Source organism: Trachemys scripta, chromosome 1 (genome assembly GCF_013100865.1).
Source record: "Trachemys scripta elegans isolate TJP31775 chromosome 1, CAS_Tse_1.0, whole genome shotgun sequence".
Lineage (NCBI taxonomy): Eukaryota > Metazoa > Chordata > Testudines > Emydidae > Trachemys > Trachemys scripta.
Genome location: NC_048298.1, coordinates 117,904,290 through 117,931,096, shown reverse-complemented (window position 1 = coordinate 117,931,096; position 26,807 = coordinate 117,904,290). Strand labels below are relative to the sequence as shown.

General features: G+C 41.6%; 1 protein-coding gene across 1 annotated transcript in view; it reads left to right on the top strand.

Moving 5' to 3' along the window:
* Positions 1 to 26,807, top strand: part of LMNTD1 (lamin tail domain containing 1) — a 321,294-nt gene that overhangs the window by 167,871 nt on the left and 126,616 nt on the right. The window contains exon 7 of the mRNA XM_034782870.1: positions 7,603 to 7,704. Within this exon, the coding sequence (XP_034638761.1) occupies positions 7,603 to 7,704 (102 nt within the window). The remainder of the gene's footprint in view (positions 1 to 7,602; positions 7,705 to 26,807) is intronic.

Below are 26,807 nucleotides of genomic sequence, written 5' to 3'. Positions count from 1 at the left end.
CGTCTGGTACTTGAGCAGTCTGCAGGGGTAGAGTGACAGTTTTCACGGCCCCTGCCACCCCTCCTTCTTGGGACTTTGGATGAGGGGGGGATGGGACTTTGGTGGGGGAGGGCAGTTAGAGATAGGCTGCAGCGGGGCTCTGTCCTCCTGCCTCCGGTCCTGCAGAACATCTACAAGGCGCCGGAGCGTGTCCGTTCGCTCCCTCATTAGTCCAAGGAGCGTTTGAGTCGCCTGCTGGTCTTCCTGCTACCACCTGTCCTCCCGTTCGCTGTGTGATCACTGGTATTGCGACATGTTCTCCCTCCACTGGGTCTGCTGTGCCGCCTCGGCTCGGGAGAGCCCATAAGTTTGGAGAACATCTCGTCCTGTGTCCTTCTCTTTTGGCGCCTAATCTGCGCCAACCTCTGCGAGGGGGATGCCGGGGTAGGTCGGGAGACACTCGCAGCTGTGGGATGGGAAAAAAGGGAGTGAATTCCTCACAAAGATACATTTTTGTGAACAATGAACATAGTCTTTCTCTGTGAACAAGACCATGCACAGCACATATCACATGCGCACTCAGGACAAGGTCGAATTTTCGGCCTTCGCATTCAGTGCCTGGGGTCTTGCAGTGGAGATCACACAAGCAGGGCAGGACAGCGGAATTCGGCTAGCAGGCGGACATGGTAAGCCATAGACTTTTGGCTGCTGAAAGCTTAATTTATAGCAATGCCCTCCTTTCACGTCCAAAGCAGTGCCCCTAGCGTTGGCCAGTTCCTGCTGCCGGCAATCCGGCCAGCATGAACTCTGCCCCGTCCCACTCCCCTCGCGGCTGTCCCCGGGAAAGATCCCTGTATGCTGCCCCTGTCCCGCCTCCACCGCGTGGCTGTAAACCGCCGGTTACAGTTATGGAAAGGAACAGGCAATCAGTCCCAATACTAACATTCCCCTAATTTAAAGCAGGTCACCATGAGTGATATCACTCTGATGAGGATCTCGGACACAGAGAAAGACCACATGCTGCGTGAATGCCAGCAAAAACCGGGGCCGTATGTGGCCATGCTGTGCGAGGCACTGATCCTGGAGTACTTGCCGCTAGCCTGGCGCGGAAAAGTTTCCTACCATGGAGGACGCAATAAGGCTGCCCTCCCCAGGAACCTAATGCAAAGGCTTTCAAATTGCCTCTGGGAGAGCTCCGTGGAGATGTCCCAGGAGGATTTCTGCTCTATCCCCGGACATATTGACACAATTTTCCGGTAGCTGCACTGGCAAGGACTAAAAAGTAGAGCACCTAGGGCAAAGTAATCATGCAAAACCAGACATTTTGAGATACTTCTGCAGTAGTTGCACTGGCAAGGACTAAAAAGTAAAGTGCCTAGGGCAAAGTAATCATGAAAAACCTATTGTTAATATTCCATTCCTGTTCTGATCAAAATAAATGTTTACATGTTTAAAACACTTACCGACTGATCCTTCCCCTGATTCAGGGTCAGGGTTAACGCCTTGGGAGGGTTGGTAAGGGATCTCCGTGAGGGTGATGAAGAGATCAGGGAAATCAGCGTTGTATGCGCTGTCAACTGCCTCGTCGTCCTCCTCTCCTTCCTCATCTTCCCTGTCCGCGAACATCTCCGAGGAAGCGGCCGTCGACAATACCCCATCGTCAGAGTCCACGGTCACTGGCGGGGTAGTGGTGGCGGCCGCACCTAGAATGGAATGCAGTGCCTCGTAGAAACGGTATGTCTGGGGCTGGGATCCGGAGCGTCCGTTTGCAGCTTTGGTCTTCTGGTAGCCTTATCTCAGGTCCTTGATTTTCACGCGGCACTGCGTTGCATCCCGGCTGTATCCTCTCTCCGTCATGGCTTTGGAGATCTTCTCGTAGATCTTTGCATTCTGTTTTTTCGATCGCAGCTCCGAAAGCACGGACTCATCACCCCACACAACGATCAGATCCAAGACTTCCCGATCAGTCCATGCTGGGGCCCTCTTTCTATTCTGCGATTGCATGGTCACCTCTGCTGGAGAGCTCTGCATCGTTGCCAGTGCTGCTGAGCTCGCCACGATGTCCAAACAGGAAATGAGATTCAAACTGCCCAGACAGGAATTCAGATTTTCCCGGGGCTTTTCCTGTGTGGCTGGTCAGAGCATCCGAGCTCGGACTGCTGTCCAGAGCGTCAACAGAGTGGTGCACTGTGGGATAGCTCCCGGAGCTATTAGCGTTGAATTCCATCCACACCTACCCTAATTCGACATGGCCATGTCGAATTTAGTGCTACTCCCCTCGTCAAGGAGGAGTACAGAAATCCATGTAAAGAAACCTCTATGTCGAACTAAATAGCTTCGTTGTGTGGACGGGTGCAGGGTTAATTCAATTTAACGCTGCTAAATTCGACATAACCTCCTAGTGTAGACCAGGCCTTAGGCCTGTTCTCTGTTTATTTCCTTGTCTGTCTTTAGACTATGAGCTCCTTGGGACACAGACCATGCCTTCTTTTCTGTCTGGAAATCTCTTAGCACATCTAAGAGTTTGGATGATTATCCAAAGCTCTTGTGTGCAAGTATGTGCTGGAAATTTTCTCATTCATCAAGGACCCAACAGCTCTTCCTCCTTTCACCTTCCTCTGAAGCATCTGGTCCTGGCCTCTGGAATTGTCTGCACAAACAGTTAGTGCAGCAAGCTGTGGTGTAAATCTACAGTGCACTAGCTTGCTGCTCATTAACTGTCCGTGCTGACCCTGCTACCATGCACTAAAAATTGCTTACTATATTTTGATCTAGCTCGCTTTGAAGGGGGAGTATGTCAGTGTGCATGGGGGAACTTGAAGCACATAGTAGTAGGGCACAGCAGGTTAGGGCATGGTAGATTCACACTCTCGTTTGCCACACACAAACAGTTCATCTAGACAAGCCCTCAGAGAGAAAAATGCATTCAAATATGTCAAAACTAAAAATGGAGAGCTTGTTAATCCATCTTTATAAATATGTGAAGGCAGAGAGCTAAGAGAAATTCTGATTTTATCTTAAACCCCAAGCAGTTCTTAATGTGGCTGAACCAGTAGATTCATCCTTATTCAAAATATTTCTCTTCTTTTCTGGTCCCATTCATATTGGGTAAAACATCTTTTGTCTTGTTTCTGATATAGCAGAAGCCAGTAAGACCAGCCCGTCTATTTACTTTCATGTATGTACATCTGCACCAGATGACCACAGCAGAAACATACGCTGAGAAACAGCTGCTATATCCAGTTATGACTAAAACTGAGGAGGCTGTTTTTGTTTGGAGTGTCCCTGAACAAAAGACTGGATATGTACAATATATTATTTTTTCTCAGCAATGGAATTATTTAAAAAAAAAATCAGATTTTGTAGAAAAAGGAAGACTTCTCCCATTAGATGAGGATTATCATGTTTACATTTTACAAAGGCCACAGATCAACCCTGCCATAGTAACAACTTTCACTCACTACCAATCCAGGCTATATTTGAAATACTAACTTAGAGATGAAAGGCTCTCTATCCCCTTATCAATCCCTTGAGCCATCTAGCAACTTGCTGCATTTATTTTTCTGAAATTAATTTTAAAAAAAGAAGCAATTGTTTTTGCAAACAGTCCTTTGACTTCTATCCCAGTGGCATTTTGGAGCATTATTGCAAATTATTCAATTTAAATGCGTAGTCAAGCCTACATCATTATTCCTATTTTATACTTAAGTGGAAAAAAAAGCCAGCCAGTCTAGAAAAAACATTCTTTACCAGGCCAAAAAATAAACCAGAAACCTTACCTTGAAATAATATTGCTGTTTACAAGAACATCTTGTAGGAAGATTCCAATTACTGCAGCAGAACTCAGAGATACGTTGCATTATAAACACTAATTAATGAAAGTATTTATGTTTTTGGCTTTAGACAAGACAATCCTGCATTCTTACAAATTAATTAAAACGATTACGAAGACTTATGTTCATACCTATATGTGTTCCAACTCACAACTATCCATTAGTCACGGAATAATAGGCCACTCATTAACATCCTATGAGTTCTAAGGTCTTTTTAACTACATACTCACCCACCTACCTGCCCCATATAGCTTGCCTTGCAATCAGTGCTTCTGATGGCAAGAATTAAGAAATACAAAGCAATGATGATACCCAATAAAGCATGACTCGTAAAGCTCTTCCTCTAATATAGTATAAAGCACTTGATTGGTTCATTGTTCCTATACCCAATTTCTGGACTTGAATGGGAATGTTCAGATCCAAATTTGCTGCTTATAACCATAGTTCCCAGCCCTTTTAATTTTGATTTGAAAGGAAAATGGGACTCTACCAGCACCCCGGCCTGTTATATTAGACCCAGTGATATTGCAATAACATAAGAAGCACAGATGCTCTGAAATAACAGTGTCTGGGATAGGAAAAGTTAAACAGTGGTAAAATTGGAGGCTTCCAAAGTGCAAGATGTGGTAAAACCAAAACTTAGGTTAGATTTACAAGTGTGCTGGCAAACTTTAGTTAGATATCAATGGTGGGTCCTCTACAGATATAACACATTAGATAAGTTGAATAGTTTTCTGCAAGCCTGACCCAAATAAACAGTTCAGATCAAAACCTGGGTTTCAACTCAAAACAAAGGAAAACTTGACACTTTGGGCTGAGCGTTACTTCACATTTTGGGGCTTGTACAATCCTAAAGCTCAGAGGGTGTGGACACTTCTGTCATCCTTCCAACCTCACTTCGGTCTTGCCTGCCAGGGTGCAGCTTTAGCTAGGTGCTCTTCACCCCGTTGCTTATTTTGGTTAGGCTTTGAGAAAGCTGGGAGATGGTGCTGTTGATTTGATGTAAAGGAGATGAAGAGCTCGGTGTTGTCTGAGGGCTGCTGGAACATCAGCTTGTTGTGCATTCTCATTATGAGCCATCAGGACCACTGTAGGCATCGAATAATATGCGGAAGAGGATTGAGCCTCGCGCGACTTTGCAAGTAAGGACTTCGGAGGTGTGGAAACAGTAACCCATAATGACTCTCTGGGCTCTGTCAGAGAGGAAGCACCTCGGCCATTTGTGTTCACCCCAGCAAGCATTTGGAGGTGGGACAGGAGTATCTGGTGATCAAATGCTGCAGAGCACCAGCAGGGTGAGCCCTGCTACACTTTGTTTATTTGTAGAGAGGTGGAAGTCAGCCACCAGAGCAGCAAGTACTTTCATTGTACCATGCTCTGAAGCATCTGTGGTGTTGGTAACAGACAAGCAATGCTGGAGATTTTTGTTATGCTTTTTTCCCAAATAGCTTGCTTAGAAAAAAGAGGTTAGACACTGAGTGGTAATTTTTGATGTCTTTAGCAAGATCTAGATCAACAACTCAAAGGACACACAAAAGTCATGTGATTACTGCTGACCTGGGCTGGATTTGAACAGTGGATTAGTTCTGTAATTAGCAATCTCTTGAGCCATCCAGTCTCCCAAAAAGAAAGCTTTTTAAAAAAAAAATATTGCACTACTAAGACTTTATACTAAACATTTATCGAGTTTATTGCCCTCAACTTCACCTTGGGCTTAATTGGCTTAAATGCTTAATTAACATAGTGATGATTAATGCCTAGTGGCAATTAATTTTCAAGGAATTATTTTTTAAATTAAGATCATGAGTACTCCATTAACATTATGCAACTGAAGTTCTGGAAAACCTTGCCAGTGTGTTTTGTTTACAACAACCAAATCATTTGCATGTCACCTCATTGTGAAGATTTGCCCTGTGGTAACAATGATTAGGGCTGGTATTAAAGCCTATCCTGTGTATGGAGATTAGAGCTGTTTTGGAAACAATGAAATGTAGTTGTTGGGCTCACACGATTCATAATTAAATGAGAAGCAATGAATGAGTGTTCTCAGATAATACAAAAAGAACAGAAGTACTTGTGGCACCTTAGAGACTAACACATTTATTTGAGCATAAACTTTCGTGGGCTACAGCTCACTTCTTCAGATGCATGTAGACAGATAATACAGTAACCACACCCATAAAGGATACTTTCTGAATACTATGTATGGTTATCTTCCATTTACCAAGTGCTTTTCATGCCAAAGGACCCAAAGTGTTTTACAAAGTGGTTTATTACAAATATGTTGTTCTGTTACTTACTATATATATATATATATATATATATATATATATATATATATATAAGGTAATGTATCAAGTCATAAGTGTATGAGACTTTATGAGAATAAGACATTTTTTGCCTCATCCCCCACTGTTCATGTGACACTTTGACAGCCAAGTTTGGTTGCATTCAGAATCATATCTCAATGCATGTGAAATTTGGACACAAAACCAAAAGATGAAATTCACCTAGGATTGCCAGCCCTCCAGGATTCTCCAGGAATTAAAGATTAATCTTTAAATAAAGATTATGTCATGTGATGAAACCTCCAGCAATACATCCAACCAAAATTGGCAACCCTATATTCACCCTAATCAGAGAATCTAGTCACCACTTATTTCCCACTCTTTGAGAATTTAGGCTCTGCCTAGGTCTTTTGCTGACTTTCCGCAGATGGGAGAATTTCACCCTAACTGAGGATCAAATAGGGATAACACATCCCCGATGAAACAGTGGTAATGTCTATGGTAGGATGAAACATTATAAGATGTCTATGCCATGAGATGTTATGAGAAGAAATTGTGTGTCCCCCCAGATTTCATATAATATAAAAAACCCCAAAACACTCAAAAAGTAAAAATTCAGCAGCAATGTATCAATACTGAAAGGTATAATCACCGAATAAATCTGTGAGTTAAGTCAGATCTGTTAATTATCCTCCTACAGATCAGGAAACATTCACTTTATAATTTTCTTTTGCAGTTTTATATAAAATCTTAATTTTATTTCTCCCCCACCCCAAAATGTACAGTCTGAGACTCATAAAATTCCACCTGGCCTGTAGAGAATATCTTGCCCTGCTGGGTGAATGCCATTGAACTCCTATTTAAAAAATAATTAAAAAAAAAAAAAAAAAAAAAAAAAGTACTGCAGCACGGCTGGAATTGTAGTGCTGCCTGAGTAGCTCTCATCATGTCATTCCTAGGAATAGGAACACTTGTGGGTAATAATGTCCCCCTTTTTATCTCCCTTGCTCCTATCTAGGAATACCAGAGAGGGGTAAAGGCAGAATTTCAGCCTTAACATTGAATTAAACTCTTTAGGGCATAGACTGTCCCTTATTTTGAATATCTGCAGCATTCAGCACAATGAAGCCCTGATCTGATTGGGCACTTCAGATGTAATAGAAATACATACTGTAATGGCCTGAATTTTGGCAATACCATAACATATTTTTGTATGTGCATATCTGATAATAAGTGTTAGGGTGGTGGTGGTCTTTTCCCCTTCATAATAATATGAAGGTGCTCTTCAGAGTACAGCAACTAAGCAGTAGCTGCAGGTATGGGACTGGGCAATGCTGCAGGTTGAACTGAAAAAAGGCTATTGTTTTGCTGTAGTGCGACAGCAAGAAGATTTGGCAGCATGCTGGAGATGGTATATAAAGAAGCTAATTATGCCTTTACAGTCTCTTTGTTGGACTATTTTCCCCCCGCACTCACAAAGAATCTTCCTTATCCTCAAACAGCTCCTCTCTGAAGAGGCCAACAACAGTGCATTCATTGAAAAGCTGCAGTCGGAACACAGGGGGAGACAACAGCACATTGGGGCCCTGGAGGCCAGGCTAGAGGTCAGTGTCTGTCATTTTGCTGGTAATTGCACTCCCGTGCCACAATAAAGGGAACTCTTAGAGGCAGATGGAGATTTTCCATTTAGTTTCCATGTTTTTTTTAAATGTTCAGTGGTCTCCCCTATAAAGACAGTCACGTTTTCTGTAAATAATTGGATAAATTCTCCATTTCTCGCCGATTTTTTGGAGGCATATTCTTTGGCTGTTATTTTCATAGTGCATTATAGAGAATAAACATGACCTTGATTAAAAGACCATCAGGTATCTTGTCTGTGATCCACACTATGGGGAAGATTCTCTGCCCTAATCAGCATCTGGAGCAGAAGCCTCCCGTAACTCACCTGCTGAGGATGCCCTCAGTATGGAGAAGTCAGCAGGGGGACATAGAATAGGAAGAGCCAAGTCCTACTCTTCTCAACCTGCAGGGAACTTTATGGGGGGTAACAGAGGAGTGGCCTTTTAACAATCCCCAGCTGATTTATGTTCCCAATTTGCAGTAGCCCCCAGGTTGTGCTGCTCAAACTTGGGCCAGGATCAGGGCTGGAGAAGAGAAATAACTGGCTTCTTGAAAGTCCCCCACACTCTGCTGTGAGGAGCAGAAACTACTTATGGTACAGAACCTGCCCCTGTAAAAACAAATTGTGCCATGGGGACTGCTTACAGCCTGTTGTGCCCAGTCACAATAAAAGCACAATTTGTTATTGCAGTGTAGAAAGGACCTAACTATGTTCTAACCCGGCCTGTGAATCATGCTGCAGCCTATGGCCAAAATGTCAGACATTGAACCATTCTTTTGGCTGTAGTACTTTTCAGAGGCATAGTTAAGTCTAATTTACACTGCAAAACTAAATCATGCTTAAAATACATTGAGGACAATCATGTAACTGATTCCCCTGACAGTTGTTTTTACAAAGTAGACACGCCCTCAAGTTTGAAACAGAACAAAACCCCACCATCAGTGGTGTAACTGAAGGCCGAATTTGACCTACTTGATACAGGGAACTTTGTAAAAAAGATGAATTATGTAGTTTAAAACAACTCTCAGTTAAATTCCACACTTGCATGCTGTGTAATGGTTAGTGTCAAAGATATGGAAGGTTGGATAAAAATCCAAGCAAGAATTTGGAAGTTTTTCCTCATAAAACTTATCAGAATCTCTTTGGTCTGGAACATATGGCTAGAAATCTTGTGACTACAGGCTATTTTGCCAAATTGCCAATGGTTCTTCTTTCCTGCCAAATCAGAATTACTGCAAGAATATCCATTTCACGTGATATTTTGGTACTTATCGTTCAAGATGGAACCAGGAAATTGCAGAGAAATGTTGAAAAATTTAACTATTTTTTACAAAATGATGCTTTGTTTTCTGGTATGAAAATAAGGTTCTATTCTGGGGTCTATTCTTATTTTACCTAATCCTGGTCATCTACCCGAATAACAATGGAAACCTCACAACCCTGGTATTTAGAACCAAATATTTAGAGTGGCATAAAAGAAACAACAATAGTAATACTTTGCACTTCTATAACACATTGTGTCCGAGGATTGCAAAACACAGATATTAATGAATTAAGTGTCACAACATCCATCAGGGCAATAGTGTTCTCCAATTTTACAGGGGGTGGGGAGGGAACTGAAGTTAACAGATGTAATGATTTGGCCTTTTAAGACGACCATATTTTTTTCTGAGAATTGCAGAATGTCTGGAAGTTATTTTAGGGTATGAACCTTTAGCGAGTAGGGCTGAGTGCTGGAGCTCTGCTACTACAGAGTTAAAGATTGGTGTGTGGATTTACTTCCCCAAAGCATTACAAATAACTTGTCCAACTCCACACAGCAAGTCAGTGAAAGACCTTGTAACAGAACCCAGATCCTCCTGACTCTTAGTCTTATGCATTAGACACAAGCACATCCTTTTCCTTTCCACAGGACCATCTGTAAGGGTAATTATAAAGGGATTACAGCCATTGAATATTGCACATTTATGTCAGATCTGTCTGGAATGGATGTGATTTTTAGAATGTGGGTGGATCTACCTACTACGTTCCTCTGTCCCATTTGTTTTGAATGGACATTCCACTAAAAATAATGGCACTATCAAATATGCAGGAAATTGGCTTTATATCAGCTATGAAAAATGTGTGAGAAAGTGCGAGAGTTTACCCAGAAATCTTCTCTGCTCCCTACCCCACTCCACCTTTCTCCACACCTTTTCTCTCTTCCAGGCAAATGCTACCTGGCTACTTTTCAGCTGGCACTGCCAGTTTTGTTAAAGTGGCAGCTAGTTAGTTGCCAATAATTGCATTTTAAAAGCATCTTTGTCAGCCTGTGCTGGCATTGCTGTTGATGACATTGGTTCACCTTTCCTATTGATAGAAGCAGCTGCCTATGGATGCGTTGAATTAGCACTGATGGTAGTGCTAGCCATTGTGCGGAGGGGGCAGATTGATTGTGCCTAACAGGAGATGGTAGGATGCATCAGACAGTGGCTTTTGTAGCACCCAAGGGATGATACATAAACCCTAACAAAATGGGCAAAGATGGATCAAAGAGTAGCAGGAACTGATGAGCAGAAGAAGAGAGTGAAAAGAAGTATTGGAACAGTCTGCACATGTTCTGGATATAGCCATGGCAATTATTATTAGAGAACAAATAAGTCTGGAGTAGAGATCACTTTGGGCCACCTATATTTCAAGCATGTCAGAAAAAAGGGCTTTCTTGCAGCATGCTTGAGGGCTGTGCTCAGACTTGCATCATTCAGTGCTCTGGCCTACAAAACCTGGATATTTTATTTGATGTTTGATTTATTCTTGAGGAAGCAGACTAGAAAGCTCTGCTGTGGTGCCTCCAGGTATTAATTTCAATTAAAGTGTCTAACATAGTTTTGCTTTAACACCTCCTACAGCTGGCAATGACTGCGTGGATGTAGCCAGCAGTCTATATATATATCGTGCAGAAGGCCTGAGAAATCATCCCAAGCATGCAACATATACACCTAATGCAGATGCAGGGTGGGAACGAGGTGTTCCTGATTAATAAGACCTGAAGCAATATGTCTATGGCTATAGCTTCCTTAAAGTTGTGGGCAAATATTTGCTCCACTGTAACTGATACATGGAGGAAAAACTTCAAGAAAATCTATCCCATGTCCTGCTTAGGAACCATTTCTGGTATGGGGAGGCTATGAAAAGGACTTTAAGAGAGCTGCATCATTGACAAGTCAGTGTATATCTGGATGCAGGAAAACATAACTATGAAGAATCAAACCAGATGAGGCAGAAATTAGTTGCCAAATTAAAATCCCCATACTAGCTGTAGACCAAGTTACTGACTGAATGCTGTGGTTCCTTCAAAGAGACCTGTAAAAATATCACACTGTACCCTTAAAGGAAAACTGAGAAGTAATATAAAATCCTCATCACTATATCTAATTGCATAAAAGAGTAAATCGTTAAAAAATGAAGTGTCTTCAGTGTAAGGAAAATAATTGGGCAAGAAGCTAGACAATTTAGTGAGGCAAATTACGACTAAAATAACAGGTTTCCCATTAGAAAGCATTGAAAATCATTGTTCAGTTTGTGGCCCCAGGCCTGAATTAAAACCCTGCTCTGAAGACAGAATTAATTTCCTCATACTCTTTTCTCGGAGGGCACTAATCGCTATAGTATCTGAGTGCCTCACAAATAGTAATTAATTTATTTTCACAATAAAGTTGTGAGTTGAAGGGTTGGTATTATCCCCTTTTTACAGATGGGCAATTGAGGCACTAACATTGAAGTCAAAAGGATCCACTAATTTTGCATGCCCAATCTGAGACCCCAACGGCCTGATTTCTTGGGTACTTACATCATACAGCACTTTGTATATTCAAAGCACAGCGTCTATTGATTTCAGCTGGAGCTGTGAGTGCTCAGCACAACGGTTTCACGTTGGGCACCCACAAAGTGAAGAACACACAATTAGTAGCCATCTGTGAAAAGCCGGGTTTAAGTGACTTTCCCAGCATCACACAGGAACTCTGTGGTACAGTCAGGAGTAGAATTCCTTCTCCCGGGCAGCCATAAACAGCCTTAACTATCATTTATCTTCTGCAAACTCTGCTTCACTTACTCACACCTTCCAGCTTCCGCAACAAATAAGGCAGGGGCCCTACAGATAGCACCCTCATTTAGTACACAGAGGCCCGCCAACAGCAATTCCCCAGGGCAGAACAGTAAATGGGCAAGGCCAGGGCTTCCACATGCCTGCCCAGCTGCCTTAGCCGCTGCCGGTACCACCCCGTGTGCACCTAGGAGCCCTGTGGCCCACCCGGGCAATTTAAAAGGCCCACCCAGGGCTCCTGCCTTTTTAAATTGCCCGGGCCCCTGGGCAATTGCCTCCTTTGCCCCCTCTGTCTGCAGGCCTGATTACACAACCCTGATTTAGTCCCAGAGCAGGACTATCCTGTGCATCGAATGAGGAAAGGGTTCTGTGAAAACAATAATGTGATCATGTAAAAAGACTGTATTAAAATGAATATGCACAAGAGGGTAGAATTAAGGTTACATGGGCAATCTAAAGTCTGGCCTTTCCCAACTTTTGTATGCATGTGTTACACTCCCAGACCAGAGAGAGTTCAAAACAGGAGCATTTTAATAAACTTAGAATCCAACCTCCCACCCTCCCCAAAAGCACTTGTAGCTTGCATAAGGACAGTTGCTACTGTCTCTCTCTCTGGAGCACACCACACTGCTGCTTCAACCACACTCTGCTCCCCAGAGCTGTGTCTCTTGATCCCACCAGCAGAGCATCAATCCTTAAAGGGACAGGGTGCAGGTAAATATAACCCTGGCATTCCTTTAGGAGTGCTACATTCCCCCCGTCAATGTAATGTTGTCCCAACATCTCTGTTAACTCAAAATACATTCATCATCCATCTGACTCATTAGCAGTAGTGTACAAGCTCCAGTAGCTCTTGAGTGCATCTTTGTCTTGATTTTATTTCACAAGTTCTGATACTGATGATGGAAACTTCTGGATCTCTCTTCAGTGTATCTTGCCAATCAAGCAGGAAGTTACTGTGGCAGTTCTAGGTCCAATGTCCAATAGAATGGCCAATTCTGCACAGCTGAAATTCCCAAACATATTGATATCTTATGAAATAACAGTTCCTGTATGATGAGTAGTATACTCGTACAACTCAATCACTAGGCATATGACAAGCCATTTTGAAAACACATCTGCTAAATAAACATCATAAATTATCCAGAACTATAAAACATTCAGTGTAGAATGATATCCATGCTATGAGTCAATATAACTTCATTTACCAATATAATATCAGTCTTGGATAGAAAACAGTATAAGGTACAGAAATAGGTACTTGGCATGGCATGCGGGGTTGACCTCACAATTGTCACATGCCATGCCTTGTGGATAAGTTATTTTCAAACCCTGCCCCTTTGTCATGATGAATCCTTTTGGTTAAACCAACTTTTAAAACAAAGTAATTGAAGACCTTGTCTGCCATAGTCTTGCCTGATTTTTCAGTGGCAGCGTAGGTTTGGACATACCTAGTGAAGTGATCCACTATGGCTACACTTTATTCAGATCCTCATTTGCTCCTTTCTGGATACAAGATGTTAATTGAAACAAAGAAAAGGCAGATCCCTGATATTACAGAATTTTCCCAACCCCAGCTAATTCAAGTCCCTGCTCCAAAGCATGGAGGTGCTAAAGCTGTTCAATGAAATGGTGGTAACATTTTTTTAATATGGACAAAACACTGAGTTTTTCCCCATAATCTTGTTCGTGGAAATTGATGAACCATTTTTGCTGAAACTTTCCAAAAATAGCCTGAGGCAGACACCCAGCATGAAAAATTTCACCCTGAATGGCTAACGTTTGGCGAAGTTATAAGCAACTAAAAATAAGGTCTTACAATGTAAAGTGGCAGGCAACCTCAACTATAATTTAAATGATAGATTGTAGCGTCCAACAGCTTGAATCTTTTTGATTTCAAGCATTTCCTACTGGGAAGCTGATAACATTCAGTCCCACTTTGCATCATTAGAAGAAGAATCACTGCTGAGAAAAATAACTAAAATGGCAATCCCCAATGAGAGAGACAACCAGAGCTGGCTGTTAGATGCACAGAAACCTTGGTCATGGTCCCTTGCAGAATTTGGGGATGTAGAAATGTGTAGGATTAATAGGGTGTTATTTTAAGTAATTAAAATATAAGAGGGGCTCAGGAATGATTTTTAATGGTTTTACCTTTTTCCACTACGTAGACTACTTCGTCTGCATTGAACTTTTGAGAGATGAACCAGTTCAGTATATCTTTTATAAATGTATGAAAAGATGGAGCAAGCAGTTATAAGAACAAATATGAGTTACATGAAATATGTCACTAACTAGTTTAGCTTATATTTTACCTAACCTAATTTACAATGGTACAATGCAATAGTTAAATTAAGGTTATAATTGAAATATAATCAATAAGCCAACGGTTCAGTCTATCTGGATTGTCAGCTACTACAATTAGTAATTACATAAAATTATCATGAACAAGTTAAGGAAAACAATCCTCTCAGGATTTTAAAGGAAGGCTGAGGGGAGAAACCATTCCCATTGATCTGAGCCATTTTGCTAAGAGTCTGTTAAAGGCAGAGGCTGTTACTTGCCTTGGTTTTAAGGAAGTACAGTTCTTAAATTGGTTTCCTGGTAACTTCCTCCTCTGGCTGCTCTCTCCTGTTATGCTTCACTGTTCTCGGAAATCGTATCAAGCTTTAGTCTATTTCTTATCCCACTTTAACACAATACCTGCATCTTTCTGGTTGTCTTCTTACACAGACCCAGAATGGTTTCTAAAAATCCTGCACTTTTAGCAGCTTTAGAAGGACACTGGTTTAAGGCAGATATCTCTTATGGTATAGGTAACAGACTTATGTGTTTAGTGTCCACTTTGGGGAATAGTTAGTGACATACAAAGCATACGCACATGCTAATGGGTGTTGGAGTGATTTGAGCATTCTCAAATTGCTTTACAGAAGGGATCTCTGTATTGATAAGATGTAACTTGAAGCTCTTTCACGTGTGTGGGGGGGAGGAGGGGACTTTTGGTCTTTTCTCTCTGTGTTGTAGACTTCAAGCTTGTCTTAGCCAGTGGTCAGAGTCTTTCACCTCTCCTTCTTTGGATGGCCAGTCCAGGGAAGAGAGCAGGATGCAACTTCAAGTGTTGTATTGATGCAAGAGCCCCCTGCCCCAATTCCTTCTGGATGATTAGCATCTTTTGTAGGGAACAGTGACTCCCCTACTCCATCCCAGGGGACACATGTCTCCAATTAGCAGTTCCAACATATTATCTATAGTTCAACATGGACCAATAACTTGGCACTTTGATCTTGAAGTCACATCAGTGATTCTTGTTTAGTGTGTACATGTCTTGTACCAATTTGTTGATAACCACAAGTAGATCTCTCTCAAAAACAGGATGTAAGAGAGTGCCATATGATGAGGAACTGGTAGGCAAACTTCTGTTTAGGCCCAAGATATAAATGTGTTAATTGTTTAAATATAATTAATGGTTTTCAGCATCCCCTCATTCCCACACATCCTCATGACAGCAAGTTAATTATGACACTGGGAAAGTAACCCTAAGAGGTTGGGGGCAGAGTTTAGTGACCTTACACAAATACCCTTTTGGCTGCAAGCCAGCACGTTGCTTTGGACATCTTCTAGTTTCTAGATGATAACTTTAAGTATTTGAGCAACTAAAGTTACTCGAATCTAAATCCAAATATGTACCCAACGTATTGCAGGATTGATTTCAATGTGCATGTTTTCAAAAGTAAGTTCTACTGCTTCTTTTGCAAGAAGAAAGATGTCCTTGAAAACATAAACTAATCACTAAAGTCCCAGTACTACAAATACTTATGCAGGTGCTTAAATTTAAGCATATGAGTAGTACTATTGACTCCATTGGTTGAAATTTTGCCCCTGATTTATATTGGAGAGCATGGGTGATTTACTGTTCCCAACCTCCCTCCACTTTAGTCTTATTTAGTCAGTATTTATTCATCTAATGAAGCTATTATAGTACATTTCTGGATATTTTTTCTTAAATTTGCAGTGTGTTTTCTTTTGTCAGTTGATGGAACCACAAGCGAGCTATCCATAACTGCTAAGTTTTAATATATAATCTTAATAACTGACCATAGGGGGTTAAAAAACTCCACTGTATCTAATAACTTTCCAAAGCTCTCCTCACCTCTTCAATTTCCCTCCCATTTGAGTAGCTCAAAGGAGGATCTGATTTCTTGTACTTGGAGGAAGAAACCCTAATATGGCAAGATATTGCTGCATTTGAGTTATGCCTTAAAAATAAAAGATGACAGGCCCTGAACTAAGTTGTTCGCATCAGCATCCAAACCAAAGCAGCGGCTTCCAGTTTGCTATGTTAATAGAAAAAAATCCTGTCAGTTGCTTTTGCATATCTATAACCGAATTAATTTAGGGGATGTAATGTTGGCAAACATTATGGGATCTGGGTGAAATCTGTCAAAAAATGTAAACTCTTATTTTCTAAATTCCCAAATACTGCATATTAATATAACCTGGAGATTTTTAGGTGCTGACTATTAAAAAACAAAACAGAGAAATGTATAATTGAACATGTTCCAAGTTTTAAACAATGAACAGTTATTTTAGTTGTCATGAAACATTTGTGCCTTTGTGCATTTTTATGTAAGAAAAGTAATGAATTTGCATGCCAAAACAAAGTGACTTGTTAATTATTCATAGTATTATATATTCATCAGACGCCAAGGGGTTTGGAAAGGTGGTGTGACCAACATGTATGCTATTGCCATCTGTAAAATGACAATGCGATTAGCGATGGATAGAGGAAAAATTGGTGGCAAGATTATTGTAACTTGAGGGAAGGAATTGCTGGAATTTTCCAGTACGTAATATTGTCTGCAGAACTGTGTAGGCAGAATAACTACAGGTTAGTGTGTTGGCCTCTGTCTAAACATCATAAAACACATTTATAATAGAAACATATTTGTGCTTGTATTGCACCACAGTTGGTGAAATGGCTTTGGAGCAGGTGGATTGTTGCAATTATGCAATGAATGGGAAAAACCCGGAAGGTCTGTAGGAGCTAGCTTTGGTCAATGGGGACTACTAAAGATCTGTAAACATCCAGAGCATTTGAAAATGAACAAAGCCTAGATTTTGCCAGGCTTTCGGTCATCTCTCAGCTAACTGCTGTAGAGCAGCGAGCACTCGAAGCTGAATGAGGATTTCAGCTAGAGTCTTTTTGAGGTATGCTGTTATGGGTGATTTATTTACCCACTTCTGGATTCTTTGGCAGCCAGAGATGGAATGAAAAGTTTGAGACAATATGCAGTACAGGACCCTGACTGAAACTGAGATAGGCGTTTAGATCATCTTACATGTTGATCAAGATGCTAAATGATACCAATGTGGCTGCATTTAATTAACATTATTATGTTACGTAATCATTTATTTTCCTCCTCCCACACCATGGCTTCATTTCAGCCAAGCATTTAAGCATGTGTTTAACTTTAAGCACAAGTTGGGGTCTGTAAGCATCAATGATCTGTAATTAAAACTCATTAATAATGAAAGTTACTTTTCAATCTCAACTATAGCATTTGCTACTCTAATAATTACAATATCACTCCAGAGGTTGTTATTCGTTATAGCTATTTAAACCTCTTGTAAGAAAATGCTGTTTTTCTGAAATCAAAATGTTTTGCAAAACCAATTAGATTTCTGCAACATTTCAGATGTGTTCCATGAGAATAATTCAAAATGAAATTTTAATTTTTTTCTTTGAAAAATTGAATTTTTCTGCTAGTGAAGTAGTTGCATTCAATTTTTTATTCACAGAAATAAAATTGGATTTTTTTGGCAAGCTCTGTTATTATGTCTGCTTTCCCAAGACAAATTCATGAATGTTGGTGCCAGGTAACATTTTCAGAAGTCACTAAGTCCTGCCTAGATTTAGAGAGACAAGATGGGTGAGGTGATATCTTTTATTGGACCAACGTCTGTTGGTGAGAGAAACTTAGGCTCTTAAGTGTCTGTCACATTTGAAAATGAGACTTGCGCTCCTTAGTCACTTCTATGCTCTTCAAAATTTTACCTAATTATGTTTTGGTCCTCCTAAAAATTTGACTAAAAAGTGAGCTGCTCAATAGCTCAGATCTCTAACTGGATGGTAGAAATCATGCAAAAAACATTAACTGGCAACGTTTTCTCAAACTTTAGCTGTGAAGTGCATTATTTTTGTTCATTAGTCACCACCCCATAGTTAAGGTTGCAACTATATTTCTATTATAAACCCAACATTGGCATCCACACTCTAAAAACCACCAAAAAAAGTCTTATTAGGTTCAAATTAATAGGTTAGGCTTGGGGCCAAGGTGGACTGGCAGATTCTTCTGTGTTAAGAGAGCAGATCTGTGCATCAGAGACTTTCTTCTGAGACTAAGACTGCTTTACCAGGACTAAAGTCTTTAGTGCTTATCAGAGGCTCTTACTCATAGACTCATAGACTTTAAGGTCAGAAGGGACCATTATGATCATCTGGTCTGACCCCCTGCATGATGCAGGCCACAAAGCCGTCTTAGCTAAGTGTATTTAATTTCCCCTTTATTTTGCTTACTCACAGTTGAAGTGAACTTTGAAAAGGTTCTCTTTCTTTAATATGGGGTCAGAAACTATTCACTGAATTAAACTCAAATTCCTGAGCAGTTTCAGTGCCCCAAAAGTAGTATTCTCTGGAAAAAAAAATCACTCAGTTCTGTTGCTGGAGACCTCCGGCTAACTTTCTTTTTATCAATGGTAAAGATAATTTGTTCTTCAAATGTCTTGTGAGGAGACCAACAAGACTGATGGTGTTTTCCCCTTCTGTAAACCTTAGGGAAAATGCTTTCTTTCTCCCCACAGACCTCCAGGTCTTCCAATGCTGCTCTGTAGTTTGCAGCAGATGGATGCTCATTTGATGTGAGAGCTACAGGTAGCTTGTCAGGCGGAGAAAGCAAGGGAGCAACAGTGTTTCCCCATTTCCTTCTACTCCGACACTCCTAAGCTTCTCTTAAGCACTGCTGTCTCTACCGGGACTCCTCTGCTCCTGGTTGGCACTACTTCTAAGGCTCACAGGCATTTTGGAGATGGTGGTTGTCTCAGATAAGCCTCTAACCTTTCCAGGAGTGGGTGCACTTACTCAAGTAGAGCTGTTCTTTGGTGCACAGAAGACAGGCTTCACTCCAAAGGATCTTAGGAAATGTATATTGGTGAGGTACTCTTGTAGACCTCAGGTAGTCAGGAGAAAGGGGAAGATTGTCTCCTCAATCCTATTTTGCTCTTCAGTTCCATGTTAAGAGTATTTTTTTTAAGTAATGAAATTCTCACGCAAAAATATTTAAAGTTTAAGGCAAAAAATATTTGCTGTACAAATGTCCATAAAGAGAGAGTCCCATTCCTGGAGAATTTATAGTCTAAATAAAAGACACAAATAGATGAATGGTTGGGGCAGGGAAAAACATTCAAGCAAAAGGGCATGGTAATAATTGGCACTTCCATTAATCCCACCTTTTGTTGTTTTTCTATATAACTTTTAGTAGAAGTACAGGCTGGGTGAGGGGAACAGGAGTAATGTAGGAGTTACCAGTAGAAAGGGATTAAAGAGAGACTGTCACAGCTTGTCTTCTGCCTAGCCATGATAAGCAGGCAGGGTTTTTAGGGCATCATGGCAAAGGTGAGTCTTAAGAAAGGACTTGACAGATAATATTACAATGGTTGTATGGATTTTATCGGGGCAATATAGGGCAAAGAACAGAGGTATTTATGGAAGAAGATGACTAATTGGAAGTAAAGGGTGAAAACAGTGGTGGGGTGAAAACAGGCAAAGCTAGGCTGTGAAGGGCCTTAAAGGTAAAGATGATAAGTTTGGGTTTGATGCAGAGCTGAAGTGGTAGGCAGTGGAGAGGGATGACATTGCCAGAATGACGAACCAAGAAGACAGTCTTATCGTTAACATTATAAATGGACATGAGGAGAGCAAGGGTGCAGGAGTTGAGGCCAGAAAGGAGGAAATTGCTATAGTCAAGACATGAGATGAGGGTATGGGCAAAAGTTCTAACCTTGTGGACAGAGGTTCTTACAGATGTGTAATAAGAAATGGCAAGATGTGGCCACAGGCTGGATATGTGGGTCTAGAGGCCAAAAGGCATCCTTTTAAAAACTGGAAGTTATAATAAATATATGGAGATATACCTATCTCATAGAGCTGGAAGGGATCCCAAAAAATCATTGAGTCCAGCCCCCTTCCTTCACTAGCAGGTCCAAGTACTGATTTTGCCCCAGATCCCTAAGTGGCCCCCTCAAGGATTGAACTCACAACCCTGGGTTTTGCAGGCCAATGCTCAAACCACTGAACTATCCTTCCCCCCCCAAATCCTATTGAGGAAAATAGAAAGGAGCATAAACTCTGGCAAGTCAAGCATAAAGAGTATAATTAGGCAAGCTAAAAAAGAATTTGAAGAGCAACTAGCAAGAGAGGCAAAAACTAATAGCAAAATTTTTGTAAGTACATCAGAAGCAGGAAGCCTGCCAAATAATCAGTGGGGCCACTGGACAATTGAGGTGCTAAAGGAGCAATCAAGGAAGATGAGGCCATTTCAGAGAATTCTTTGCACCGGTTTCCACTGCAGAGGATGTGAGAGAGATTCCCATACCTGAGCTAGTCTTTTTAGGTGACAGATCTGAGGAACTGTCGTAGATTGAGGTATCAGTAGAGGGGGTTTTAGAACAAAATGATAAATTAAACAATAAGAAGGCACCAGGACTAGGTGGTATTCATTCAAGAGTTCTGAAGGAACTCAAATATGAAACTCAAATATAAAAGGCTCCAGAGTTGATCCTGGCAGTCACAGGCCGGTAAGCCTAACTTCAGTAACAGACAAATTTATTGAAACTACAGTAAAGAACAGAATTATCAGACACATAGATGAACACAATTTGTTGGAGAAGAGTCAACACAGCTTTTGTAAAGGGAAATCATGCTTCGCCAATCAATTGGAATTCTTTGAGGTGGATCAACAAACGTGCACAAGGGTGATCCCGTGGATATAGTGTACTTGGACTTTCAAAAAGCGTTTGACAAGGTCCCTTACCAAAGGCTCTTCAGCAAAAGTAAGCAGTCATGGGATAGGAGGGATGGTCCTCTTCTGGATCAGTAACTGCTTAAAAGTCAGGGAACAAAGGGTAGGAATAAATGGTCAGTTTTCAGAATGGAGGGATGGAAATAGTAGAGTCCTCCAGGAATCTCTACTGGGACCAGTGCCATTCAACATATTCATAAATGATCTGGAAAAAGGGGTAAAAAGTGAGATTGCAAAGTTTTCAGGTGATTCAGAATTACTCAGGATAGTTAAGTCCAAAGCTGACTGCGAACAGTTACAAAGGGATCTCGCAAAACTGGATGACTGGGCTACAAAATGGCAGATGAAATTCTATGTTGATAAATGCAAAGTAATGTACATTGGAAAACATAATCTCAACTGTACATACAAAATATGTCTAATATCGTGAATGGTGTGGAGAAAGTGAATAATAACATACAACATAAGAATCAGGGGTCACACAATGAAATTACTAAGCAGCAGGTTTAAAATGAGGAAAAGAAAGTATTTCTCCACACAGTGCACAGTCAACCTGTGGAACTCATTGCTAGAGGATGTTGTGAAGGCCAAAACTATAACTTAGTTAAAAAAGAATTAGGTACATTCATGGAGGTTAGGTCCATCAATGGCTATTACCAAAGATAGTCAGGGGTGCAACCCCATACTCTGGGTGTCCTTAGCCTCTGACTGCCAGAAGCTGGGAGTAGACAAGAGGATGGATCACTCAATAATTGCACTGTTCTGTTCATTCCCTCTGAAACACCTGGCATTGGCCATTGTTGGAAGGCAGGATACTGTGTTAGATGATCCATTGGTCTAACCCAGTATGGCCATTCTTATGACTAAAATATCTCTGTGCACACTTGAATTATTTCATGTAATCCCCATATTTAGCACAGCAACTCTATGAAGAAGAATTAGATTTTCTTGGCTCTTTTTACATGTAAATATTCACTGGCTTTTTCAGAGGAAAAACATAAATGCTCCATATTAAAAAAAAAATTGTCCCCCAATGTCTGTTTTCCCCCCACCACACTACAACACAACCATAAACATCATACTTCATTCACATCTGCACTAATGCCACATCTGATGTATACTCCTTTTTGAAAGTTACACATTAAATAGAAAAACAAATGGTTCCTTTTACTCATTTGCTTATGCCAAGAGTAGCTGATGGTTACCTCAGGATCTGTGCTCTAGTATTGCCACACTGTCCAAACTCCCAAACAGAAAGCCTTCTCTTTTAATCAAGTAAAATAAATTTACTATGCAACAACTATGATCTTATTTATTTAATCTTGCATAGCAGAATTAGAAAAAATCATTGTGGGAGGAAACCTATTAAATTCCCTCTTAATTTCAGAGAATGCTGCAACAGTACTGCTTGTCAGAATCGAAAAACGCAAACATACATGGGCTAAATAATAATACTGCAAGTGTTATCTCCTGAAGTAAGCCCATACACTGTGTGCTGGAGCTACAGCGTGCATCACTTTGCTGCTGATGACACCAATAAATTCTTGTGTGTTCCAAAGCAATACTTGAAGAGTTGGAGAACGGAAGACCCAGAGTTCATTGACACTTTGAACAGACAATAGGTTCTCATTTCCAATGAGAAACCCCATTAAAATTGTCTAGGTAATCCAAATGTTTGTAAACAGGTATGTACTACCCAGGGGCATTGCTGGTAGCATTGGCACAGGGGACAACTCAACCAGAATGGTGTTTAAGAAGTAGGTAATATTCACAATGATTGATCAGAACTATCATTTTTATATGCTACCTACCACTTAAGCCCCATGTTAGGAGCTTTAAGATTTTCTAGAGGGCCTATTACTATATCTAAGCACCCTCTGGATTAATAGAACCTTAATGGTAAGAGTTTCTCTCTCTCTGTCTCTTTTAAATCATGCCATTAAATTTGGCAGCGAGTCCTGATGGCCTGACTCTGACTTTTTTTATCTTGGTGTAATTCATTGACGTAAATGGAGTTGCTCCAGGTTTACACTGTTGTAAAAATAGATAAAAATCAATGTGCCCAAGTCTCCAAGCTGCAACAAACAGGTATTTTTTCTCTACTCGTCTTCCCCCGCTCCCCCGCACCTTCCCCACTTCCCCCCCACGTACAGCTGGGTTAAGGAAATGTTTGCATTATTCAGATTAGATTTGGGGTAAGGTTTGAAATTCAGGTTCATTGCTGAACCAGAACTTGTCTCCAGGTTCAGATTTGACATTGTAGAAATCTTTTGCCATATTAATAAGTTTTCAGCTAAAAATGACTAAAGTCTTGTGAGATTAGCTGTGCTTGTGAAATTTCCATTCTCTTGTCTCCTTTAAACAGGATCTGGAAAATAGGCTCCATCTAGTTTTGAGTCTGACCTGGAACCACAATCATAGGAGAAAGTTCAAATCTGAAGTTTAAATTCAGAACTCTGCCCCCTGATATTGGGAAGGTGGAAATGGGGTCATATCTGAAGTTCTGATTTAGGCCCACTTCTGTTTACAGCAGGTTATGTTATGTGCTTTCGTACATTCTGTCACATCCAAAACAGCTGTGGCTGTTATCCAGTACAATCGTGTTGAAATCAAGATTGATTGCATTTCCCTCAGTCCAGTTATCTGCTGTCGGTCTTGAATATGGCAAGCAATCCGTTCAGATTTTTGGCCTGGTATTAGCTGCCTTGGTATTGAATAACGCAAATAAATATATATTGTACAAACTGGCCTTTGGTGAAATAGACTTATGTTATCTACAAAACTCTATTTCTATTTATAAATGACTCTCCAGAGTCACAACTGAGGCTCAACTACAGGTCAGCAGTATTTGAAATTGATTCTGTGGGCCAAATTCTGGCAATACACCCAAATGCCTGCACAGGGTGTTGACTGCTGCTTTCCTCTGGAGTAATGTGCTTTCTGCTATTGTTTTCTTTTTTTTTTCTTGTGTTTGCCTCTGATATCATATGTGCTTGCCAGTTTTTGAGCTAGCTGCAGCCCTTTTCCCTAAAGCCTCGGCCCTTGTATTCATGCTGTATGTACTGTGCAATAACATACCAAGCTGCTGAACTTTTATGCATTATGGTTAGTTACTGTTTATATGCAACATACTGCATAGCTCTGATCATGCATTGTGCATTGGCCCTCCTTATGCACCTGCATAGTCAGAGGCAAGAACGTAGCTCTCTGAAGTGCAGTATTGGGTGATGCTTGCACCTCAGCGATCAGCATTCCGGTATGTTTCATTTTCAGTGCCAGAGGAAAAAATGGAAGAATTGTGGGGAAGTTATTATGCTGAAATTTATGTACAAATAGGACTGAACAAAAACTCTGGATCCAAGCACCTTCAAAGTTTAGAGAAATTTGGCTCTGAACTTTGTGGCATATGTTCATTTCTGGATATAGCTTTGAGCAGAGGTGGGGAAAATATGGCCTGGGGGCCACATCCGGCCCTCCAGACGTTTTAATCCGGCTCTCGAGCTCCCACTGGGAATTCTGACGCTCCAGCTGGGGAGTGGGGTCGGGGTCTTGCCCCACTCCACATGGCTCCCAGAAGCAGTGGCACGTCCTCCCTCCTATGTGTAGGGGCAGCCAGTGGGCTTTGCACACTGCCCATACCCCAAGTGCCGCCCCCACAGCTCCCATTGGCCAGGAACCTCAGCGAATGGGAGCTGCAGGGGCAGCACCTGCGGACTGGGCAGTGCGCAGAGGCATCTGACTGCACCTCTGCGTAGGAGCCGGAGGGAGGACATGCCACTGTTTCTGGGAGCTGCTTGAGGTAAGCGCCACCTGGAGCCTGCCCCCTGGCCCCCTCCCATGCCCCAACCCCCTGCCCCAGCCCTGATCCCCCTCCTGCCCTCCGAACCCCTCGGTCCCAGCCCAGCCCCCTCATTCATCCCCACCCCCACCCCAGAGCCCGCATCCCCAGCTGGAGCCCTCCCACCCCCCCAAAACCCAATTTCCTGAGCATTCATGGCCTGCCATACAATTTCCATACCCAGATGTGGCTCTCAGGACAAAAAGTTTGCCCACCCCTGGCTTAGAGTAAGCACAGCTTTTACTCAGCAATTCACTGTGATGGAACCCCTTCTATCTGTTGACTCCCTTGGAGGGTAGGAAATGGTGGTGGTTAAACAGTTTCTGCCAACGTTGTTTCTACAGTGCTTTTAACAAAGTTGTGTCCCATCTCCATCAGTCAACATAAATGTGTTTACAGAAACATTTTTCAAAAATACTGGCTAAAAATTGTTTCCTATCCTAGAGATCAGACTGTGCCATACACACAATAACTGTTTCAGTCCCCTAACCTTAACCTAGACTGCTCTGTTCTCTTAAAGGTCCATTGTCTATGAACACAACAGAAGCCACAGAAGCAACTAGAAGATCTGAGAAACTTCCCAATAGTGGGTGTGGGAAAGCAAAGAAAGATGAAGTGTATCTCAGTCCCCACTTAGCCCCCATTTAACTTAAAAAGGCAATAGGCTGAACCCATGAAGCAGGTCCCCACCCTACAGGAAAAATGTGGCCTTTGACATTATAATTTATTAATTATTTGTATTACATTAGTGCCTAGAGGCCCTTTCCCTGTCTGGGATGCATCTGAGTGTTGGCAGCCTACACTGCTTCACATTCAGAAAGCGCTCTGGGGTGACAGGGACCCTACTGTACTTTCAGCACCATTTCCCTCTTGCTTCTACAGCATCCACTATACGACTTTGTAAGGAGTGCGTAGGTTGATTTAATTGGTAGTGGAGCTTATCTGATACAATGGACTAAACAGTTCATCTGTTTGCTGGAATGTTGTTAATAAGAAGTGGGTAAAAGAGCTTAGAACAAGTAAAAATAGTTCTTTTTCAGAGGTTTCATGATCTAACATTTGGACAGGGTCCTATTATGATGTTTGGACTAGGGATTTTTCCATCTCTTTTTCCCTCTCTGTTTATTATTTTTGAAATGCTTTTCCTGTGTATTTTTAGTGGCTCATCTTCTTCTGTTTCTGTCACCATGGCATATGGTTTGGGTTTTCTAATGGCTTATTTTGCTTCTGTGGTGTCATTTATTGTCTTGGATTTAACATCATAATTTGCATTCCATCCAAGGACCAGAAAGTGCATTACAAACATGGATTAAATAAACCTCACTACTTCCCTGCGAAGCAATATCAGTTGTGGTCTTAGCCCTGATCTACACTGGGGGCGGGGGTGACAATCTAAGTTATGCAACTTCAGCTACGTGAATAACGTAGCCGAAGTCAACGTACTTAGATCGACTTACCGTGGTGTCTTCACCGCGGTGAGTCAACTGTTGCCGCTCCCTCGCCGATTCTGCTTGCGCCTCTCACAGCGCTGGAGTACAGGAGAGGGCTCGGGGGTCGATTTATCACGTCTAGACTAGATGCGATAAATCGATCCCAAACGGATTGATCGCTGCCCGCCGATCCGGTGGGTAGTGTAGACATACCCTTAGAGTCTTAGAAGTCACCACAGAACTCCTGCCTCCACTCTCCAATCCTGGGATTGATTCTCTCTCTTTCTCCCAGGTTTCCTGATTCGCAATCCCCCAGTTCAATCACTAGGTCATTCTCCATCCAGGAGAGAATTCTTAAGATACCGTCACAGGCTGAAATTTAAGCTTTGGTTAAAAAAAAATCTTTAAAGCTAATAGACCTGATTCTCATTAGACTAAGGCCGTTTTATACTGCTCTGGAACAAGTCACATTTACAGACACTTTAAGACCATTTTTTACTGCTAGAGCAGTATAAAAGAGCCATAGGGTATGTCTACACTGCAGCTGGGAGGGTGCTTCCCAGGGCGCTTCCCAGGGTGGGTAGACTGATGTGTTAGCTCTCCTCAAACTAGCATGCCAAAAAGAGCTGTGTGGCCATGATGGTTCAGGGTAGCCAC